A 14,997-nucleotide genomic window follows, 5' to 3' on the forward strand; every position below is an offset into this window, starting at 1 on the left:
TAATTTCAGGTTACCCTTCTTGGAAGGAAAGATGTGACATATAAGCAGAAAATAATAAGTTGGCTAATTGGTAGTATCTCCAATATATGCTCTTATATACCATATTTTACAAAAAGAAAACACAAATAGTGATAGATATGGAAAATGGTTATACTACTGTTACAGTAAATAAGCATAGCAAATTTTTTCTTTTTTAGATAGAGTCTCAAGCTACTGCCCTGGGTAGAGTACTGTGGCATCAGAGCTCACAGCAACCTCCAACTCTTGGGTTCAAGTGACCATCTTCCCTCAGTTTTTCTATTTTTAGTAGAGACATGGTCTTGCATTTGCTCAGCCTGGACTTGAACTCGTGAGCTCAAGCAATCCACCTGCCTCAGCCTCCCAGAGTGCTAGGATTGCAGGTGTGAGTCACTGTGCCTGGCAAGCATAGCAAATTATGTTATTAGGTTTAGTATTTCATAAAATGAATTACGTGGTTGAAGAACATTTTCTTTTCCTTTTTTTTTGGTAGAGACAGAGTCTCACTGTACCGCCCTCAGGTAGAGTGCCGTGGCGTCACACGGCTCACAGCAACCCCCAACTCTTGGGCTTACGCGATTCTCTTGCCTCAGCCACCTGAGCAGCTGGGACTACAGGCGCCCGCCACAACGCCCGGCTATTTTTTTGTTGTTGTTGTTGCAGTTTGGCGGGGGCTGGGTTTGAACCCACCACCCTCGGCATATGGGGCCGGCGCCCTACTCACTGAGCCACAGGCGCCGCCCTGAAGAACATTTTCTCACTACTTTATATAAAGATCATCAGTAATTAGAAAAGATTACTTTTAGAAAAGCACAGCTATTTTACCTTGACAAAAAAATCTCCCACCTATACACAAGGAAAGGAAAGGAAAAGAAAGGAAAGGACCTCCAACAAATCAACAGGAAGAAAATATGTAAAGCTACCCAAGAGAAAAACAGGCAAGAGAAAAATCTAAGCAGCCAGTAAGTCTAAGAAAAGATGATCAGGAGAGAACAATCCAAGATGGCAGCCGAGTAACAGCTTCCCAGCAACTGGGCACGGTGAGTCTGGGGAGATAAGACTCCAGGCATCTCTGGCTAGTGGGATCTGCCTATAATCATCCCTTTGAGGATACAGGGAGTCAGCAAGGGACTTCTGGACCCCAAGAGGAGAACAAAAACAGTGGAAAACTGGCAAGTGGTTACATGTTTTCAATCGACCTAATCCCACTGGCAGCCATAACTACAAGCAGCAGTTGAGACTGCAAACCAGAAAGGCCTTACCTGTGAACTGTTTCGGTGTTTTTGGACATGCACTCAGCTGAACTACCTTGGGGAGATCTTGAGCAGGAGTACGCAGAACTTTGGGCACTGTCTAGGGCCCCAGACTGAGCTGCTGAGCCAGACGGAGCTAATAGTGTTCAGCTGTGGGCGCAGGGAGCCATTGTGAGAGAATTGCCCCAGCAAGCTCCACCCTCAGGGTTGCAGAGCAAAGATTGGGTGGGAGCTAGTAACCTAGTGACTGAACAGCCTAAAGGCAGGGACTGAGCTGCCTTACAGCCTTAACCCTCAGGTGCAGAGTGAAACCAGTTTTGGCACACTGGAGCCTAGAGCTGTTGCCCTGGGTAGAGTGCTGTAGCATCACAGCTCACAGCAACCTCAAACTCCTGGGCTTGGTGCTGACTGGACCTCCATAAGACCTGCGCCATGACCCTTGACCTGTGAATCGCACCAACTGGGCCTCCGCATGCCCTGACCAGGAACTGCGGGAGCTGTGCAACCCTGCGTCCTCCCTCCTGTACCCTCCCTGCCTCCACACAGGCCCACTCGTCTGGCCAGGAACTCTGGTAGCTGCGTGCCCTCCGGACCCCTCCTTGCCTCTGCACAGAGCCCTTCTCCTGGCCAGAGACTGCTGGAGCCTTGGGCTCTCTGTGCCAAAGTCACTGGGCGCCAGGCACTCCCAGAACCCTGCGCACCACCTCCCGCCCTGTTGCTGGATCTAAGTGTGTCACACTCCAGAGCTGTTTCCACAACCAGAATTCCCTGGCTGGGGCAGCCCCAGAGGAACTACACAGGGTCAACTCCCTAACATCCAGCAACAATAGAGTGATCCCGCTGGGGTCTAATCTTGGAAAGACACCTCCCCAACTCTGAGCACGGCCAGAGGCAATGGTGAAAAACAATCATGAGGTGAAATCAACAGAAAAACTCTGCCAATATGAATAATCAGAGTAGATCAACTCCCCCAAGGATCAATGGGGCAGACACAGCACAAGGTCCAATGCACGAACAAATAGCTGAGATGTCAGAAATCAAATTCAGAATCTGGATAGCAAATAAGATCGAATTAGAATTCCAAGCAGTAGGGCGGCGCCTGTGGCTCAAGGAGTAGGGCATTGGTCCCATATGCCAGAGGTGGTGGGTTCAAACCCAGCCCTGGCCAAAAACCACAAAAAAAAAAAAAAAGAATTCCAAGCAGTAACCCAAAAGATATCTCAAGAATTCAACAATTCAAAGACCAAAGGACCAAAGATTTCCACACATTGAGACAAGAAGTTGCAGCCCTCAAAGATCTGAGAAACACAGTAGAATCCCTCAGTAACAGAATGGAGCAAGCAGAAGAAAGGATTTCTGACATTGAAGACAAAGCTTTCGAACGCTCCCAAACTCTCAAAGAGGAAGAGAAATGGAGGGCAAAACAGATCACTCTCTCAGAGAGCTCTGGGATTATTCGAAGAAAATCAATATTTGTCTTACAGGGATCCCCAAAAGCGACGAAGTGGCTTCACAAGGCACAGAGTCTCTTCTCCATGAGATTATGAAGGAGAACTGTCCAGACATACCAAGACATTCTGAAATTCAGATAGCAGACAGTTTCAGAACTCCAGCACGACTCAACCCAAATAAGACATCTCCAGACACATCATAATCAATTTCACTAAAGTTAATATGAAGGAGAAAATTCTGAAAGCAGCCAGACGAAAGAAAACTATCACCTACAAGGGCAAGAATATTAGAATAATGCAGATCTCTCTGCTGAAACCTTTCAAGCTAGAAGAGGATGGTCATCGACTTTTAATCTCCTAAAACAAAATAACTTTCAACCCAGGATCCTGTAACCCAGCTAAACTGAGTTTCATTTATGATGAAGAAATTAAATACTTCAATGACATTCACATGTTGAAGAAATTTGCCATAACTAAACCAGCTCTCCAGGATATTCTCAGACTCATCCTCCATAAAGACCAGCATAATCCTCCACCACAAAAGTAAACCCACCCAGAAAATGTTGATCAAATTCCAAGTTCCACAGTCGTAAAAGGATTAAAAATGTCCATCGGACCTCGAAAGGCTTATCGTATTCTCAATTAATGTGAATGGATTAAATTGTCCTCTAAAGAGGCACAGGTTGACTGACAGGATACAAAAACTCAAGCCAGATATCTGCTGCATACAAGAATCACATCTTATATTAAAAGACAAATATACACTCAAGGTGAAGGGATGGTCACTCATACTCCAGGCAAATGGAAAGCAGAAAAAAGCAGGCATTGCAATTCTATTCACAGATGCAATAGGCTTTAAACCAACCGAAATAAGGAAGGATAAGGATGGACACTTCATATTTGTTAAAGGTAAAGGTAATACTCAATATGAGATTTCAATTATTAATATTTATGCACCCAACTAGAACACACCTCAATTCATAAGAGAAACTCTAACAGACATGAGCAACTTGATTTCCTCCAGTTCCATAATAGTTGGAGATTTAAACACCCCTCTAGCTGTGCTGGAAAGATCCTCCAAAAGGGGTGGTGCCTGTGGCTCAAGGAGTAGGACGCCGGCCCCATATGTTGGAGATGGTGGGTTCAAACCCAGCCCCAGCCAAAAAAAAACTGGAAAAAAAAAAAATCCTCCAAAAAGAAAAGAAAAGAAATTTTAGATTTAAACTTAACCATTCAACATCTGGACATAACAGACATCTACAGAACATTTCATCCCAACAAAACTGAATACACATTCTTCTTATCAGCCCATGGAACATACTCCAAAATCGACCACATCCTAGGCCACAAATCTACCTCAGCAAATTTTAAAAAATAGAAATAATTCCTTGCATCTTCTCAGACCATCATAGAATAAAAGTTGGAACTCAATAACAACAGGAATCTGCATACCCATACAAAAACATGGAAGCTAAACAACCTTATGCTGAAGGATAGATGGGTTATAGATGAGATTAAGAAGGAAATCACCAAATTTTTGGAACAAAACAACAATCAAGACACAAATTACCAGAACCTCTGGGATACTGCAAAGGCAGTCCTAAGAGGGAAATTTACAACACTGCAAGCCTTCCTCAAGAAAAGGGAAAGAGAGGAAGTCAATAACTTAATGGGACATCTCAAGCAACTGGAGAAGGAAGAACACTCCAACCCCAAACCCAGCAGAAGAAATAACCAAAATCAGAGCAGAATTAAATGAAATTGAAAACAAAAGAATACAACAGATCAATAAATCCAAAAGTTGGTTTTTTTAAAGATCAATAAAATAGATAAACCTTTGGCCAACCTAACCAGGAAAAAGAGTAAAATCTCTAATTTCATCAATCAGAAATGGTAATGATGAAATAACAGACCCCTCAGAAATTAAAAAAATCCTTAACGAACACTACGAGAAACTCTACTCTTAGAAATATGAAAATCTTAAAGAAATAGACCAATACCTGGAGGTATGCCACCTACCAAGACTTAGCCAGAATGAAGTGGAAATGTTGAACAGGCCTATATCAAGTTCTGAAATAGCATCAACTATACAAAATCTCCCTAAAAAGAAAACCCCAGGACCAGATGGCTTTACGTCAGAATTCTACCAAACGTTTAAAGAAAAACTAGTACCTATATTACTAAACCTCTCAAAATATAGAAAAAGAAGGAATATTACCCAACACATTCTATGAAGCAAACATCATCTTGATCCCCAAACCAGGGAAAGACCCAACAAGAAAAGAAAATTATAGACCAGTATCACTAATGAATATTGATGCAAAAATACTCAATAAGATCCTAACAAACAGAATCCAACAACACATCAAAAAAATTACACACGACGACCAAGTGGGATTTATCCCAGGGTCTCAAGGCTGGTTCAATATACGTAAATCTATAAATGCAATTCAGCACGTAAACAAACTAAAAAATAAGGATCATATGATTCTTTCAATTGATGCAGAAAAAGCTTTTGATAATATCCAGCATCCCTCATGATCAGAACACTTAAGAAAATTCGTATAGAAGGGGCATTTCTAAAACTAATAGAGGCCATCTACAGCAAACCCACAGCCAATATCGTATTGAATGGAGTTAAATTGAAATCATTTCCACTTAGATCAGGAACCAGGCAAGGTTGCCCATTGTCTCCATTGCTCTTTAACATTGTCATGGAAGTTTTAGCCATTGCAATTAGGGAAGAAAAGGTGATTAAGGGTATCCACATAGGGTCAGAAGAGATCAAACTTTCACTCTTCACAGATGATATGATCGTATATCTGGAAAACACTAGGGATTCTACTACAAAATTTTTAGAAGTGATCAAGGAATACAGCAATGTATCAGACTACAAAATCAACACCCATAAATCTATAGCCTTTATATATACTAACAATAACCAAGCCGAAAAAACAGTTAAGGACTCTATTCCTTTCACAGTAGTGCCAAAGAAGATGAAATATTTGGGAGTATACCTAACAAAGGATGTGAAAGATCACTACAAAGAGAACTATGAAACTTTATTAAGAAAAGAAATAGCTGGGCGGCACCTGTAGCTCAAGGAGTAGGGCGCCGGTCCCATATGCTGGAGGTGGCGGGTTCAAACCTAGCCCAGGCCAAAAACCACAAAAAAAAAAAAAAAAAAAGAAATAACTGAAGATGTCAACAAATGGAAAAACATACCATGCTCATGGCTGGGAAGAATCAACATTGTTAAAATGTCTATACTACCCAAAGCAATATGTAATTTTAATGCAATTCCTATTAAAGCTCCATTGTCATATTTTAAAGATCTTGAAAAAATAATACTTCGTTTTATATGGAATCAGAAAAAACCTCGAATAGCCAAAACATTACTCAGCAATAAAAACACAGCAGGAGGAATCACGCTACCAGACCTGAGACTGTACTATAAATCAATAGTGATCAAAACAGCATGGTACTGGCAGAAAAACAGAGAAGTAGATGTCTGGAACAGCATAGAGAACCAAGAGATGAATCCAGCTACTTACCGTTATTTGATCTTTGACAAGCCAATTAAAAACATTCAGTGGGGAAAAGATTCCCTATTTAACAAATGGTGCTGAGTGAACTGGCTGGCAACCTGTAGAAGATTGAAACTGGACCCACACCTTTCACCATTAACTAAGATAGTCTCTCACTGGATAAAAGATTTAATCTTAAGACATGAAACTATAAAAATACTTGAAGAAAGTGCAGGGAAAACTCTTGAAGGAATTGGCCTGGGTGAATATTTTATGAGGAGGACTCCCCAGCCAATTGAAGCAGTATCAAAAATACACTACTGGGACCTGATCAAACTAAAAAGCTTCTGCGAAGGTTTGCGTGCCTTCAAGAAGGATGTAGGGAACAGAAAATGGCTCCTTGCTGGCCAAGCAAACTTAAGAGTCTGATTTCCTGGGTTGGGGCCCTACTCCTCGGTCTGGGCGTGGAAAGGGCTCTGGTGCTACCCGAGATATGCACCCAATGTCCAGGGACTGTGCAAAATTTGTCAAAAGTGGCCCTTAATTGTATGCAGACACCAGAGTTAATGCTGCATGCCCGCTGCTGCCTGAATCAGAAGGGCACCATCTTGGGGCTGGATCTCCAGAACTGTTCTCTGAAGGATCCTGGTCCAAACTTTCCTCAGGCACATACTGCTGTCATCATAGACCTACAAGCAAACCCCCTCAAAGGTGACTTGAACAACACCTTCCATGGTTTTACTCAGCTCCAGACTCTGGTACTGCCACAAGATGCCAACTGTCCTGGAGGTATTAATGCCTGGAATACTATTATCTCTTACATAGATAACAAAATCTGCCAAGGGCAAAAGAACCATTGCAATAGCACTGCGGACCCAGAAATGTGTCCTGAGAATGGATCTTGTGCACCCAATGGTCCAGGTCTTCTGCAGTGCGTTTGTGCCGATGGCTTTCACGGATATAAGTGTGTGCATCAGGGCTCCTTCCCACCGCTTATGTTCTCCGGGATTCTGGGATCCACTACACTGTCCATCTCCATTCTGCTTTGGGTGACCCAACGACGAAAAGCCAAGATTTCATGAACCACATAGATCTTCCTAAGAGCATCCTGATCTATCTTAGCCCTTCCAGGGAAATTGCTTCTTAGACAGGCATTATTGGCCAATGGATCCTCCTCAAGTTTGAGGCCATTAGAAGATGGAAAACTGACGGAAAGGAAGGAGTTGTTGAATGTTCCTTTGTTAAATCACAAGAAACCGACTGTACCTATTTCTCCACGCCACTACTGCTGGGAAAAAAGGGCATTAAGAAGAAGCTAGGCCTCGGCAAAGTCTCCTCTTTTGAAGAGAAGATGATTGCTGAGGCCATTCCTGAGCTGAAGGCCTTGATCAAGAAAGGAAAGACTTTGTGAAGAACATGAAGTGAGAAGCAATTGCAACAACCAGTTTTCTTAATTTATTAAGGCATCATGTCACTGTAAAGCCATTTCATATACCTTTGTATTTTAATTCATTTTGATGATGGTTATTAATGTATCATCCCTTCCGAAGTGTGGGTGGGTCTCTTGGCGCATCAGTAAAAGCAGCCTGTGATTTCCTTTTTCAAGTTCCCTTCTATAAACTTCGTGCTTTCTCTTCCATGAAAAAAAAAAAAAAAGAAGATGGAAAACTGTACTACCCTGGAGTGGACGAGTACCAGTTCCCATTTGTGCTGTTGCCTATAATAAAGTGTTTTTATTAAAAAATAAAATAAAATAAAAAATAAAAAGCTTCTGCACAGCAAGAACATAGTAAGTAAAGCAAGCAGACAGCCCTCAGAATGGGAGAAAATATTTGCAGGTTATGCCTCCGATAAAGGTCTAATAACCAGAATCCACAGAGAACTCAAATGTATTAGCAAGAAAAGAACACGTGATCCCATCTCAGGGTGGGCAAGGGACTTAAAGAGAAACTTCTCTAAAGACAGACGCATGGCTCGGTGCCTGTAGCGCAGTGGTTATGGCACCAGCCACATACACCGAAGGTGGCGGGTTCGAGCCCAGCCTGGGCCAGCTAACCAACAATGACAACTGCAACAAAAAATAGCTGGGCATTGTGGCGGGCACCTGTGGTCCCAATTGCTTGGGAGTCTGAGACAAGAGACTCACTTGAGCCCAGGAGTTTGAGGTTGCTGTGAACTGTGATGCTATAGCACTCTACTGAGGGTAACATGGTGAGACTCTTTCTCAAAAAAAAAAAAAAAAAAAAAGACAGACGCATGATCTACAAACACATGAAAAAAAGCTCATGATCCTTAATCATCAGAGAAATGCAAATCAAAACTACTTTGAGATATCACCTTACCCCAGTAAGAGTAGCCCACATAACAAAATCCCAAAACCAGAGATGTTGGTGTGGATGTGGAGAAAAGGGCACACTTCTGTACTGCTGGTGGGAATGCACATTAATACGTTCCTTCTGGAAGGATATTTGGAGAATTCTTAGAGACCTAAAAATAGACCTGCCATTCGATCCTGTAATTCCTTTACTAGGTTTATACCCAGAAGACCAAAACTCACAATATAACAAAGATACCTGTACCAGAATGTTTATTGTAGCCCAATTCATAATTGCTAAGTCATGGAAGAAGCCCAGGTGCCCATCGACCCACGAATGGACTAGCAAATTGTGGTACATGTATACCATGGAATACTATGCAGCCTTAAAGAAAGATGGAGACTTTACCTCTTTCATGTTTACATGGATGGAGCTGGAACATATTCTTCCTAGCAGAGTATCTCAGGAAGGGAAGAAAAAGTATCCAATGTACTCAGCCCTACTATGAAGCTAAATTATAGCTTTCACATGAAGGCTATAACCCAACTATAGCACAAGACTATGAGGAAAGGGCCAAGGAAGGGGAAGGGAGGGGAGAGGTTAGGGTGGAGGGAAGGTATTGGGTGGGGCCACACCTATGGTGCATCTTAGAATGGGTACAGGCGAGACTTACTAAAGGCAGAATATAAATGTCTACATACAATAACTAAGAAAATGCCATGAAGGCTACGTTGAACAGTTTGATGAGAATATTTCAGATTGTATATGAAACCAGCACATTGTACCCCTTGATTGCACTAATGTACACAGCTATGATTTAACAATTAAAAAAAAAATTATTGTTGGCAAAAAAAAGATGATCAACCTCACTAGTAATTCAAGTTATAATAACGTAAACAACCACATATTGCTTTCAATCTATCTAATTGACGTATGTTTGTATGTTCAAAGTCTGACAATACAAACACTATTGAGAATGTGGAGGGCAATAAACTGATGCAGCCATTTTGGAAAGCAATATGACTGTGTCTAGTGAAGATGATGGTTGTGATACCTGGAGGCAACAATACATAACTGGTCCTAATTATAGACACGCTTTCTAGAGAAACTCAAACATGAATACAAAACAACTCACAGAAGATTATCCCTATAGCTGTATTAGGAAAAAATATTTAACAACTGCTTAAACGTCTGTTAACAAAACTTTGGACAGAAAATTTCAGGGTAGTCATACAATGAAATCTAGTCATCAGTGAGCATGAATAAACCAGATCTACCATGTATCATTATGGAGGATTTCACAAATAATGTTGATTCAGAGAAACAAAATGCAGAAGCATTAACACTCTATGCATATATAAATACACTGTATACATATGTAGCTTAAAAGTGTGCAACATTTTATATTGTTTTAAGATACATACATTTGGGGTTCATTGGGTAGGATGCCAGCCACATATACCCAGACTGGTGGGTTCAAACCCAGCATGGGCCAGCTAAACAACAAAGAGGAATGTAACAAAAAAATGGCCAGGCATTATGACAGGTGCCTGTAGTTCCAGCTACTTGTGAGGCTGAGACAAGAGAATAGCTTAGGCCCCAGAGTTAGAGGTTGCTGTGAGCTGTGATGCCACAGCACTCTACCAAGGGTGAAATAGCGAGACTCTGTATTAAAAAAAAAAAAAAGAAAGACCAGGCGGCACCTATAACTCATTGAGTAGGGTGCTGGCCCCATATACCAAGGGTGGTGGGTTTGAACCCAGCCCCGGCCAAAATGCAACACCAAAAAAAAGCTGGGTGTTGTGGTGGGCGCCTGTAATCCCAGGTACTTGGGAGGCTGAGGCAAGAGAATTGCCTAAGCCCAAGAGCTGGAGGTTGCTGTGAGCTGTGACTCCATGGCACTCTACCCAGCTGAGAAAGTGAGACTGTCTCAAAAACAGAAAACAAAAAAAGAATTAGTCATACCAAGTTCTAGTCTAGAGGGAACATATATCAACCAGAAGGCAGAAGAAACAGTAAGTATTCTGGGGCTATAATGAATTTAATGTGTCCAAGAGAGACAAAAAGGTCAGTGTGGCTACAACATAGTAAACAAGGGGAGAACTAAAAAGATGATACAAGGGTCAGGAGAGCGGCTTGGCGCCTGTAGCACAGTAGTTAAGACACCAGCCACATACACCAAGGGTGACGGATTCGCTCCCCACTGGGGCCAGCTAAACAATGACAACTGCAACAAAAAAATGGCAGTTAGGGGGCGGTGCCTGTGGCTCAGTTGGTAAGGCGCCGGCCCCATATACCGAGGGTGGCGGGTTCAAACCCGGCCCCGGCCAGAACTGGCGCTCTACCCAGAACTGCAACCAAAAAATAGCTGGGCGTTGTGGCGGGCGCCTGTAGTCCCAGCTACTCAGGAGGCCAAGGCAAGAGAATTGCGTAAGCCCAGGAGTTGGAGGTTGCTGTGAGCTATGTGAGGCCATGGCACTCTACCGAGGGCCATAAAGTGAGACTGTCTCTACAAAAAAAAAAAAATGGCAGTTGGGCGTTGTGGCAGGTGCCTGTAGTTCCAGCTACTTGGGAGGCTGAGGCAAGAGAATCTGCAGTGAGCTGTGACACCACAGCACTGTACCAAGGGCGACATAGTGAGACTCTTGTCTCAAAAAAAAAACAAGGGGGGCGGCGCCTGTGGCTCAGTCGGTAGGGCGCCGGCCCCATATACCGAGGGTGGCGGGTTCAGACCCAGCCCCCGCCAAACTGCAACCGAAAAATAGCCGGGTGTTGTGGCGGGCGCCTGTAGTCCCAGCTACTTGGGAGGCTGAGGCAAGAGAATTGCTTGGGCCCAGGAGTTGGAGGTTGCTGTGAGCTGTGTGAGGCCACGGCACTCTACCGAGGGCCATAAGGTGAGACTCTGTCTCTACAAAAAAAAAAAAAAACAAGGGTCAGGAGAGGTAAGGGTTTTACAAGGGAGTAGCCATAAAGTCAGATCATACATGTATAACATAACCTGGAAAACAAGAACATGAGGGAAATAAAGAAGTTAAAAGATAATGGTGGAAGGAATAATAGAGAGGAAGAGAAAGAGCCAGATGTTAAGTGAATGAAAGGGAATACCTGGGAGGCTGGAAGATGACAAAAAGGGAGTGGGAATGAATATAAAACCGAAGACTCCTTCAAAGGGGTTAGGGTTTTTGAAAGTGAAGATTCATGGGCGGCGCCTGTGGCTCAGTCGGTAAGGCGCCGGCCCCATATACCGAGGGTGGCGGGTTCAAACCCGGCCCCGGCCAAACTGCAACCAAAAAATAGCCGGGCGTTGTGGCGGGCGCCTGTAGTCCCAGCTACTTGGGAGGCTGAGGCAAGAGAATCGCTTAAGCCCAGGAGTTGGAGGTTGCTGTGAGCTGTGTGAGGCCACGGCACTCTACCGAGGGCCATAAAGTGAGACTCTGTCTCTACAAAAAAAAAAAAAAAGAAAGTGAAGATTCAGGGCAGCGCCTGTGGCTCAGTGAGTAGGGCGCCGGCCCCATATGCCGAGGGTGGCGGGTTCAAACCCAGCCCCGGCCAAACTGCAACAAAAAAATAGCCGGGCGCTGTGGCGGGCGCCTGTAGTCCCAGCTGCTCGGGAGACTGAGGCAAGAGAATTGTGTAAGCCCAAGAGTTAGAGGTTGCTATGAGCCGTGTGACACCCCGGCACTCTACCCAAGGGCGGTACAGTGAGACTCTGTCTCTACAAAAAAAAAAAAAAGTGAAGATTCAAAGTAGCAAAAAGACCTAAAGAAACATCAGGACACCTGGATTTAAATCCTAGCTTTTGAGCTGAGCACAGTGGCATGTGCCTATTGTCCCAGCTTGAGATGCTGAGGCTGAGGCAGGAGAATCATGCGAGCCTACCAACTGGAGATTCAGTAGTTATTAGCTGTGTGATTTTGTTAACCTAATCTCTATTATCCTCAGGGACCTGGAGTGTAAAATAGAGTTAGCTTTACCTACTTCACAGGCTGTTTTTGATAGTTACATCAAAAACTTACGCTGGGCTTGGTAGCTCACGCCTGTAATCCTAGCCTGGCGTTGTAGCAGGCCCCTGTAGTCCCAGCTACTTGGGAGGCCCAGAAGGGTGGATTGCCTGAGCTCACGGATTCGAGACCAGCCTGAGCCAGACCAAGACCTTGTCTCTAAAAAAAACAATAGTGGGGGGCAGCGCCTGTGGCTCAGTCGGTAGGGCGCCCGCCCCATATACCGAGGGTGGCGGGTTCAAACCCAGCCCCGGCTGAACTGCAACCAAAAAATAGCTGGGTATTGTGGCGGGCGCCTGTAGTCCCAGCTACTCGGGAGGCTGAGGCAAGAGAATCGCTTAAGCCCAGGAGTTGGAGGTTGCTGTGAGCTGTGTGATGCCATGGCACTCTACTGAGGGCCATAAAGTGAGACTCTGTCTCTACAAAAAAAAAGAAAGAAAAAAGAAAACAACAACAACAACAAAAAAAAAAATAGTGGGGCACTGTAGCGGACGCCTGTAGTCCTAGGTACTCAGAAGGCTGAGCTATGATGCCATGGCACTCTACCAAGGGTGACAAAGTGAGACTCTGTCTGAAAATAAATAAAGAAATAACTTAAAACAAAAGTGAAGGTTGGCTAATTATAATCCAAGTCTTCTGAATGCATACAACACGCTACTTAAATCATTTTAGAAAATGTACCACATCGGTGTTGTTCATGCTATCGAAAGCCTTTCATGGTACATCTGTGCACAGTAAATACAAATGGCACACAGAGTGGATGCAGGTGAGGCAGAAAACAGTGAGCTGGAAAGATCACAATAGCAAATAATTCTTTCTTTTTTTTTTTTTGAGACAGAGTCTCAGTATGTCACCTTTGGTAGAATACCATGGAGTCACAGCTCACAGCAACCTCAAACTGTTGGGCATAAGCTATTCTCTTGCCTCAACCTCCCAAGTAGCTGGCACTACCGGTGCCTGACAAAACGCCGGGCTATTTTCTGGTTGCAGTTAACACTGTTGCTTAGCAGGCCTGGGCCGGGCTTGAACTCGCCAGCTTCAGTGTATGGACATGGCCAGCACTGCGCCTGGTACCAAATAATTCTGAGGACGGAAACAGATGGACTGTACTTGCCCCCTTAGGCAGCACGAGTATTTATGCAGTGAAAATTACATAGTTTCCTCTTCAATTAAACTTAAAAAAACAGTGGTTCAACCCCAGAGTTCCACCTAGGAACACAAAGCACTCATTAATCCTGTCTTTGAAAGTGGAAAAAAAAAAAAAAACTGGCTCAACCCCAGAGTTCCACCTTGGAACACAAAACACTAATTAATTCTCCTGTTTTTGAAAATGACATAACTTCTCATTATCTGAGTCTGGGTCAAGAGCAGTAAAATGGCTATCAACTCAAAATACAGACATCTTCCAGAGGTGAAGAAAACATAAATGGTAACTCACTTTCTTAATGGCGACGATTTGGTTGGTGTTCTTATCTCTGGCCTTGTAAACCGTGGCAAACTAGAAAGAAAAACAGGAAGGACGTAAGTTTGGGGGAGTTTTTTGATGTTTGCCTTTTTGCTTTTTTACATTTTGGGAAGCAAAGAATCTAGGATTCTGGAGCGGCTTCGCAGCGGCTTGAAACATCCTGGGGCCGGCCTATCCTTCCTAAAGGAGAAGGCCGCTCAGGAGTTCACCTCCAGGATGGAAAAGAGTGGGGGCAGCAGGTACGTCAGGGCAGCCTCTTCCGAGGAGAATGAGCAGCCAGCCTCGTCCTCGGCCCTCCACGAGAAAACCTGCAAAGACTGAAGAGAAGCAGCCCTGTCCCCCAACCCTCCAGAGAGCCTCACCTGCCCCTCCCCGAGGAAGTCCAGTTTCTCATAACGCTTTGCCCGAGACTTCACGTCCAAAGCCATCGAGCGTAGTCAAGCCCGACTCCAGCCAAAACGGTGCGCAGCCCGGACAGCCGAAAATTAAAGCCACCTTAAAGCCTCCAACAGCCACTTCCTTTCGCGGGGCGCCGGCGCTTTAGTAGCCCCGCCCCATTTCCGGAATGGGCGTGGAGCACCGTTCAGGAGCTTCCGGGCGGAGCTGTACGGAGGCTGAGGGAGGATCGGAGCGTCGGACTGCCCAACCGGTCGGGCGGGGTTTATTGGCACCGGAAATGAGTCTTTTCCGTAGCTGCTGTCACTCGCTTGTTTTAACTTAGGAATTTTCTGCACTACCTGGAATGGGTCAGTGTTCTGATAGGGTGTTTTGAGCTCGGGATTTGATAGGTGTGTGCGAACGTGGGAGGCTTGGCCTTGTACCTCATCTCTTTTTCTGGTTTTTGCTCGTCCAGTAGCCATGCTTGCCGTGGACACCAAACCCCGCGGTCTCGGTTGCCAAGTTCTTAAGAGTTGGTCAAGAACATTCTTACTCTAGTCCTTTCTTTTTCTGCCCCACCCCCAAATTT

At 44.3% G+C, this 14,997-nt stretch overlaps 2 protein-coding genes across 5 annotated transcripts in view; one reads left to right on the plus strand and one right to left on the minus strand.

Moving 5' to 3' along the window:
- CDK7 (cyclin dependent kinase 7) overlaps positions 1-14,593 on the minus strand; it is a 48,604-nt gene extending 34,011 nt beyond the window's left edge. For 3 of the 4 annotated variants that reach the window (XM_053589362.1, XM_053589364.1, XM_053589367.1), the window contains exons 1-2: positions 14,393-14,561; positions 14,004-14,063 (exon numbers count right to left, since the gene is read on the minus strand). In XM_053589362.1, coding sequence (XP_053445337.1) covers positions 14,004-14,063; positions 14,393-14,424 — 92 coding nt within the window. In that variant the 5' untranslated portion in view covers positions 14,425-14,561. Of the gene's footprint in view, positions 1-14,003; positions 14,064-14,392 lie in introns of all 4 variants that reach the window. The other variant, XM_053589357.1, reaches the window with a different exon arrangement.
- On the plus strand, positions 6,608-7,914 carry LOC128584429 (all-trans retinoic acid-induced differentiation factor-like). Its single transcript, XM_053589394.1, has one exon. The coding sequence runs from the start codon at positions 6,642-6,644 to the stop codon at positions 7,329-7,331; it is 690 nt and encodes a 229-aa protein (XP_053445369.1). The 5' UTR covers positions 6,608-6,641; the 3' UTR covers positions 7,332-7,914.
- Positions 14,594-14,997: the final 404 nt, after the last annotated feature.

Source organism: Nycticebus coucang, chromosome 1 (genome assembly GCF_027406575.1).
Source record: "Nycticebus coucang isolate mNycCou1 chromosome 1, mNycCou1.pri, whole genome shotgun sequence".
Lineage (NCBI taxonomy): Eukaryota > Metazoa > Chordata > Mammalia > Primates > Lorisidae > Nycticebus > Nycticebus coucang.

Bases quoted from the DNA above. Each gene is read 5' to 3' on its own strand.
- LOC128584429 (XM_053589394.1), top strand. From the start codon at position 6,642: ATGGCTCCTTGCTGGCCAAGCAAACTTAAGAGTCTGATTTCCTGGGTT.